The 8708-nt window shown below is 40.1% G+C and overlaps 1 protein-coding gene across 1 annotated transcript; it reads right to left on the reverse strand.

Annotated features, from left to right (window-relative positions):
- Positions 1–6035: 6035 nt before the first annotated feature.
- TKTL2 (transketolase like 2) lies at positions 6036–8278 on the reverse strand. The gene has a single exon (XM_054485044.2). The coding sequence runs from the start codon at positions 8193–8195 to the stop codon at positions 6318–6320; it is 1878 nt and encodes a 625-aa protein (XP_054341019.1). The 5' UTR covers positions 8196–8278; the 3' UTR covers positions 6036–6317.
- Between the last annotated feature and the right edge of the window lie 430 nt (positions 8279–8708).

Here is an 8708-nt window from a genome sequence, read left to right on the forward strand (position 1 = left end):
TAAAGTTACAGTATTCCAACATCTTTGCATTTGTCCAGAAAGAAGGTAAAAGTACCAATTAACCAAATCAGCAAACTTCTAATAAATAAATTTCATTTCTAATAAATAAAATTCGCTTGTTATCTGGTTGAACTAGATTTTTTAATATAATGAACATCTAACATATATTTGGCATTAATTCCTTACCTAGAGAGTAGTTGCAGAGGTTAGGTATGTGTGCATAGACTTGACCCATGCCAAGGCAGTAGAATAAATTTGCATTTGCTCCCTTCTTTTTCCTATAATTCCAGAAATTGGTCACACTGGTAAAGCTGGAGCCACACTATTGCTATTTTGTAACATTTTGTCTTTATAAAATTAGTATTTATACTGCATATAAAATCTATTTAAATAGAAAACATAGGCTGGGCGTGGTGGCTCACGCCTGTAATCCCAGCACTTTGGGAGGCCAAGGTGGGTGGATCAGGAGATCGAGACCATCCTGGCGAACATGGTGAAACCCCGTTTCTACTAAAAATACAAAAAAATTAGCCGGTGTGGTGGCGGGCGCCTGTAGTCCCAGCTACTCGGGAGGCTGAGGCAGGAGAATGGCGTGAACCCAGGAGGTGGAGCTTGCAGTGAGCAGAGATAGCACCACCACACTCCAGCCTGGGCGACAGAGTGAGACTCTGTCTCAAAAAAAAAAAAAAAAAAGAAAAGAAAAGAAAACGTAATTCAGGGGGAAAATCAAATATGTGGAGGCAAAGAAGTATAATGCAATTGAAAAATAAGTTTTAGAAACAAATAGACATGTAACATTTTCTTTCTGAGAGTAAGTTTTCTCACATGTGATGATGGGAATAATAATGAAATACATATTTTAAAATTATTGTTACAATTATATGAGACACATAACTTTAAATTCAGGCTCTACAACATGCTAGCTATGTGACCTTGGAGAAGTTTTGAATACATAATTATCTGCACTTTGGCTTCCTCATCTCTAAAATGACAATACAGTACCATTTACTATTCATCTAGTAAATTTCTTTAAAACATTTAAGTATAAGAAGTATGATAGGCCAGGTGCAGTGGCTCACGCCTGTAATCCCAGCACTTTGGGAGGCCAAGGCAGGCAGATCACTTCAGGTCAGGAGTTCAAGACCAGCCTGGCCAACATGGCAAAACCCCATCTCTACTAAAAATACAAAAATTAGCAGGATGTGGTGGAGGGCGCCTGTAATCTCAGCTACTCAAGAGACTAAGGGAGGAGAATCGCTTGAACCAGGGAGGCGGAGGTTGCAGCGAGCTGAGATCGCATCACTGCATTCCAGCCTGGGCAACAGAGTGAGACTCCATCTCAAAAAGGAAAAAAAAAAAAGTAGTATGATAAACACACATGTGAATGAATGTCTGTGTGTATGTTAGTTTTCATATACATGCTTAGGATACTTAGTTTACTTTTGAAATTAAAACTACTAATCTGTAATTCATAATATAGATTTTTGTTAATCAGTATATTAAAATAATTTTTAATTGGGGGAATACATTGTGTCCATGATATGGATTTGACTGGAAATTGTATGCATATCACTCACCATTTGAAGCCATGAGATATAAGAATCTGGATATCTAAAATAAAACAGTCTTATTTTAGAGGATCCGTACTCCAAGTCTAGAGCTCTGTGTGGTCATGTGTCTTCAGGGAAGGAAAACATCCTTTCAGGCAGGGAGATTCCGATTAGGTCAGCATCCATTCTTAGTGGTAGGCGCCCATGCCATAGTGGCTGCTGCATAATTTTGAATTTTACAAAATCTACTCATGTCCCTCTTGGAGCAAACATTTATCCAGGGTGTTGGTCGAAGTGCCTCATATTAGAGAGTGGCAACTTCCCTGAGCTTACTACAACGCATTGCATGGCTGCTTTTCTGCCTTCTTGCAAATGAATGTTTGTATATCTGTCAGATTTGGTTCCGACAGTTTGCATTCATTCTAATGTATGACATAGTGATGATGTTCTCTAAATTTCAGAAATACTTGCATATGCAAAATACAGATATAAGTACAATGATGCACCAGCTTTAACCACATTCAAAACTCAAGGAACATATAGTCTTCCAGCCAAATGAGAGTGATTTCTCCTCTCTCCTCTGCCCCTACCAACCCTTTTCTGATCTACAACTATAGCTAGCAAGTTGTAGAGGCTTGGAGAAGGGAAGGGAATAGGAAACTGAAGGCAACAACACATCCTTCCCTGAGGTTCAGCAGCTGCTAGCCATAGCTCTTTATTCAGGTAAAGTAAAGCAAAAGTCTTAATATTAGTCAAGACAAGCATTGCATAATATGTTAAGCTGGACACATTGTAATCACTGAATCCAGATTGGATTTTTGTGACGTAAAGTAGCTATAGTACTTTCTATTACCTAGGAGCAAATGGGAATAGTCACTGGATCTCTCCAGCTTTCCATCCAGAACCACAGTAAGTTTACCCACGTTAAATTCCTTTTAAAGGGATAGCCGGAAACAAAAATAAAGTTTCGTTTTAATCTTATCATAAATCATTTTTTCAAGAACTTATTACAAAAATATTTCAATATTACAAATATTAAATTTATAATAGCTAAAAATATTGTACAAAGAATTGTTTTTTCTTAGGATAACCAGTTTGATTGCAGTTACTTAACTCTGGTATATATAATCACAAAATAGTTTTATTTTTACATTAACCTCTATCATCTGTATTCTGTTGAAACCTCCTGTATCCCACCCATTATATATAAATTACCTTTAAGGTTGTCTGTAAGTTCATAACACTTTCAGTCATTTTCAGTAATTAAAACAGCTTTATTGTATTAAAATTTAACTATACACCCTTTAAAGCTACAATCTCAGTTTTCCCTCTCTCCTCCGTTGTTATAACAGTGAGAGTTGAAGAGAGTTCTCTCACAACTTTTCTCCATCTCTCTTCCCAATAGTTTCTCCAAATAGATTACTGCCTACTCTCTGTTAAACAACCCTGCGAATCTATGTAAAAACTCAGCAAGGTTTAGAGCCAACTGATCCCAACTGAAGGGTTTAATAGCAAGTAGATACTTTGACAGTTAGTGGTCCTTTTCTGGGGGACACTTTTCTATTGCTCCCAATTGCAGGCATCACACAGAATTTCTGAGGCATGTACCTGTCTACTCTTAGTGTGGTGATCTCTGACAAACCTGCAACCTCCAATCTTATTAACACTCTGTAGTCAAATATAGAGGTGGCCTTGAGGCCTGGGCCTCAAGGGGTGAGCCCTTATCCCCTCCACATGTCTATACTGTCACCCTCATCTCTCCCCAATGCTCTCTCCCAGGGTTTGCAAACGTTTACTCTAAAAAGTCAGGTTGTAAATATTTTAAGTTATGCAGACTATATGGTGACTATTATTACTACCCAACTCTGCCACTGTAGCTCCAAAACAGCCACAGATGATACTCAATTGAATGAGTATGACTATGTTCCAATAAAACTTTATTCATGGACACTGAAATTTGAATTTCATATGTCATGAAATAGTACTCCTCTTCTAATTGTTTCAACCATTTAAAATGTAAAAACCATTCCTATCTTACAGTTACATAAAAACAGGTGGTGGCAGATTTTGCCTACTGTCAGTGTTTGCCAACCTGTTCTATTCTAACACAGGAGTTCTATCTATGGTCAGGAAACCAAACCCATGTCTAAATCAACATCCAACCTTGCAATGAAATACCTGTCTCGCCTTCTTGGTGTTAACTCCAAACCTTGTGAGCAGTTCTCTTATAGAAACTCTCCCCTACCAATGTCAGTAAAGGGAATTTGTTCAGTGCCTCCTCCCCTCTCTTATGGCAGGATGGAGAAGATAGTTTCTCTCTAAGAACAGTACACTCTTCCATTCTACCACAAAAATGTGCCAGGACCTTTCTTCCATATCATGATAGTAAGGGCCACCAAAACAGTTCAATACTTCTCAACTTCCCAAACCAACCCCTCTCTAACTGGACTCTGGAGAATTTAGTGATTCCTGTAAAGTTCAGCAAACTGAGATAACTAAAACTCAGTGAGTAGTTCACATTACTCTTACATAATTTTAAAATCAGGAATATTGAGTCTTACTTTTTAAAAAATTATTTTTTCCCAAATAGGGCTCTCCATTGAAGTTCCATGTAGCTTAAGAGCCATTGATATATTTAAATAAGGTAACATAAAATGAAAGTTCAGTGTACTGATTCCTTCTTTTGCTATCTCTGAGGGTCACAGAAATCAGGAAATCACCAGGGAGCCATTCACCATGTAAATGATCAGTGTCACTCTCAGATGACTGCAGCCTTTAGAACTGCAAACATAAGCAAGGCAGCTGCTGGTGTCAACAGCTGTCCCTGGAATATCACCAGGTTATTGATAATCTAATAGACCTTCACAGCAAAAACAATGAATAGAAGGCCAGAGTTAAACCAGTAATCATGTTGTTCATCAAAACTATATCTTCATAAGCTTTAGCAGTCAAGGGTTAGCATATGTCAGGTTGATTCTCTCCTAAGATTCCCGTGAACACTTAAAAGATCTCAGCACAGATTCAAAGCTAGAGAACATTCAATATAACAAAACTGGATATGATTCTTACTTGAAGAATTGTGGACATAAGACTCACCTGCTATTTCTTCTCTCTGGAGCTCATAGCCTCTGGTTGATAACTTGTGGAACAGAGTCTTTACAGGAGAGATTCCTAAGGGCTTCCCCCCCAGCTACAAAAAATATATATAATTTCTGGTGGTGTCTGAGATTCCATTAGACATAAAGAACCCGATCTACTGTCATTATTAAACGTGTGCTTATGCATGCTTGGTTGGAAACAGACCATTTTACATGCCCACTTTCACAGCATGTAGAGAACACATGCTAGTAAATACAATTAAATGGATTTTTTTGTGTGTGTGAAATGTGGGGTAAACATATTTTACTTATTCGCATTTTCTAAATTTCTACAATGATTTTGTATCAACTTTTTATTTCTACACAGTAATTTTTAAATCTTATGAAAAACAGAGCAATTTTCATAATCATTTTATAAAAGAGGAAATCAGCTTAGAGAAAACAGGTAGTAGCAGATGAGGAGAGCCTGGTTTCTCTAATTCCCAGGTTAGTATTAATATTTTTTGGCTCTATTATACCTCCTAAGACAATGATTGCTGAGACAAATGGTTATGCCTCCAAAGAACTTAATGAGGGTAATAAAAGTAAGGAAATAATTACCTGACATAGACACAGAGTAATTTTAATTTAGTTTGGAACCTTGGGTCCATCTGTGATTTGCCTGACTCGTACTTTCTTGTACTCCAAGCATATATTTACACACTGACAGCCAAAAGTCGGGAGTCTGCTTAAGGGATGGCTTTTTGGTCCATACAGTCTTCTCTAGTAACTTATCTCCAGCTTCAACCTTTTTCCAGGTTTGCTTTTGGGGGTCATGACTCTCTCTGTTTCTGATTTAGACACAAGTTCTCCTTATTTAGGATTTCATCAGGAAGAAATCAAATCCCACATACAGAGCACAGACTGAAGTATCTGATTTTTAAATGCTTTATTACATTAACTTTAGTATCATGGTAGATGAATATAATCAGATTAACAAACTGGTTTGGCCACAAGGAAAAGAAAAAACATTTCTGAAGCTTCACAAAACTATGTGTGTAGTGTGCAAACTAGAACCAGTTATACTTTCATCTCTTCACAGAACACCACAAGTAGTGTGGTGCATCATGAGATGTTTCGCAGCTGCACCATCACCTCCGAACTGTAGAGGAGAGATGAAGGCAAACTTTGGAGGAATTTCCAAGGCAACTGCAGTCAAACATTATTTATAAAACTGCAGGTATAGGATGGCATTACACAAAAGCTCAAACATCCTTCAAAACTTGGACTATTGAAGTCTACAATTAAATTTCAATTTTTTTAACTTACAAGAAAATCATACTCATTTAAGATATAGTTACCTCTACCTTAATCCCCAACTCAGATATCTGTAGTCTTATCAGAAATATTTGTATTAGGTAGTTGTTTTATTTCCTATTCTATTGCTTACAATTTTAAAATCCACATTAATAACTCAGAGTAACATTTACACATAGATTAACAGAAAGGTAAACTTTAATTTCCAAATTAGGAATGAAGAAAGATGTTAAATGGCTTTGCTTTAAAAGAAACAGTACAACTGTATAGGTATAAATAATGGTTTTGTAACAATAAGCATGAATTTAATACAAAGATACCAGTGCTTTTGGGCCAAAGCCAGTAGACTTGACTTTTTAGAAATAAGCCTAGTTTACTTCATTAAAGTAAGTGTTACGGCTGCTATAATGTGTCTGGTACTGATTCCAAACATATCCAGCAATTCACTAGTTTTCCCACGTTGAGGCACTCCTGACACTGCCAGTTGATGAACAAGGATATCAGGCTCCCTGGAGACAGCTGCACAAACAGCTTCTCCAATGCCACCTTCCCTGTAGTGATCCTCCACTGTGATAACTCGGCCGCCTGTGGCTTTTGCACTGGAGATGATGGTGGCAGCATCCAGGGGTTTAATGGTAAATGGGTCGATGACACGGACAGAAATACCTTGTTGAGAAAGATGGTCAGCAGCTGCTAAGGCTTCATGGAGAGTAACTCCAGCTCCAATTACTGTGACTTTATCATTGACACTGTGACGGACCACCTTGGCCTGGCCAATCTCAAAATTTTCTTGTGGGGTATAAATAACTGCAGTTTCTGGTTGGCTGGTTCGAATGAAGCACATTCCCTTGGTATTGGCGGCTAGATAAACAGCATGCTCTGTCGAGATGGCATCACTTGGATAGAAAACAGTACAATTCGGAATGCTTCGGAACATGGCTAGATCCTCCAGGGCCATCTGGGAGACTCCATCTTCTCCAGTGGATACCCCACAGTGGGAACCAATAAGGTTGATATTGGCTTGAGAAATGGCTCCCATTCGGAGCTGATCAAATGCTCTAGTAAAAAAGGCAGCAAAAGCACTAGCAAAAGCAATGGTTCGACCACGTGTAGCACAGCCTAGTGCCACACTTACCATGTTTTGTTCAGCAATAACACATTCTATGAAACGCTCAGGGTGTTCTTTCCTGAATATCTCAGAAAAGGTGGAGTTCATCGTGTCACCACTCAGAACAATAACTCTTTCATTTGTACGGCCCAGTTTAGCCAGAGCCAAACCATATGTTTTCTGAGTAGCTATCTTGTCACCAACTTTGTAAGCAGGTGGGGAGGTCATTTTTATATCTGTGATGCTGATTTGAGGTGAGTCTTCCACAGGCGATTTTGGTATGAGATTCTCATTGGTCTGTATCTGACTCTCAATTAGTTTGACAATTGCATCTGCTCTTTCTTTTGGCACTGGCTTTCCATGCCAATTTTCTGCATCCTCAATATTTGCAATACCCCGACCTTTGAAGGTCTTGGCAACTATAGCAGTAGGCTTGTTCTTCACTTGACTTGCTTGCCAAAATGCTTGGCACAAGGCCTCCACATCATGGCCATCCACTACGTAAGTATTCCATCCAAAGGCTTCACAGCAATTCTGGTAGATGTCTGCGCCATGCTCAAGGGGTGCAGGGCCACTTTGTCCCAAGCGGTTCACGTCGAAGACCGCCACGAGATTGTCCAAGTTGTAGTGGGAGGCAAAAGCAAAAGCCTCCCACACAGAGCCTTCTGAGGATTCGCCATCTCCCATAAGGCAGAACACCCGGTAGCTGGCCTTGTCAAGGTACTTGCCAGTATAAGCCATTCCACATGCAGCACCTAATCCCTGACCTAGGGACCCTGTTGCCACGTCAACAAACGGCAGTCGGCGGGTAGGGTGTCTCTCCAAGTCGCTGTGAAGTTTCCTCAGGTTCAGCAAGTCAGATTCACTGATGTCACCCACCTCCACCCAAGCAGCATAGAGGATAGGAGCAGCATGTCCCCTGGAGAGGATGAACCGGTCGTTGTCCGGGTGTTCTGGGTCTGTCTGTTTATACTTCATCGTGTGGAAGAAGAGGACAGACACGACCTCTGCTGCACTGCAGCACGACGTGAGCTGGCCAGAACCAGAGGCACACGTGACCCTGATGGAATGGATCCGCAGGCGGTTGGCTGTGTCCCGCAGCACCTGCACCGTCCTCACGTCGGGCTTGGCGTAGTCGGCCATGATCTCTCTTTCGTCGGTTTGGCAAAGCAAATGGCGCTGCAGCACCCCCACAACCCACCGCGGCAGTGCTGTCACGTGACCGCCCCGCCCTCGCCTCCCCGCTGCCTGAAGGCCTGAGCTCAGCCACCAGCCAGGGCGCCCACAGCGGAGCTTCCCGCGAGACTGAGGAAACGAAAACGTTGGAGTAGCCTGCACCCTCTGATGTGCACCATTCCCTCTCTCTGTCCACGCCCAGCTGAATGGATTTTTAGTATTTACTTTGTCACGTGCAAGTTCAAAATTAGTAAGCATAATTAAATTTTTTACCTTTCCCTGTGTTATAAATTCAAAACCAGACATTTTTCTGTGTATTATAGGAAGCTATTTGTGAGGCTGTGCTTTTTTAATGCATTAACACTATATCCGAGACATCACTCTTTTATATCAGAACATTAATAGAAAGGATACAAAGTCACTTTCAATCTGACCAGTATGGCAATGCTATCTCAACAGAGACTTTCTCAGAGCAACCAA

Source organism: Pongo pygmaeus, chromosome 3, assembly GCF_028885625.2.
Source record: "Pongo pygmaeus isolate AG05252 chromosome 3, NHGRI_mPonPyg2-v2.0_pri, whole genome shotgun sequence".
Lineage (NCBI taxonomy): Eukaryota > Metazoa > Chordata > Mammalia > Primates > Hominidae > Pongo > Pongo pygmaeus.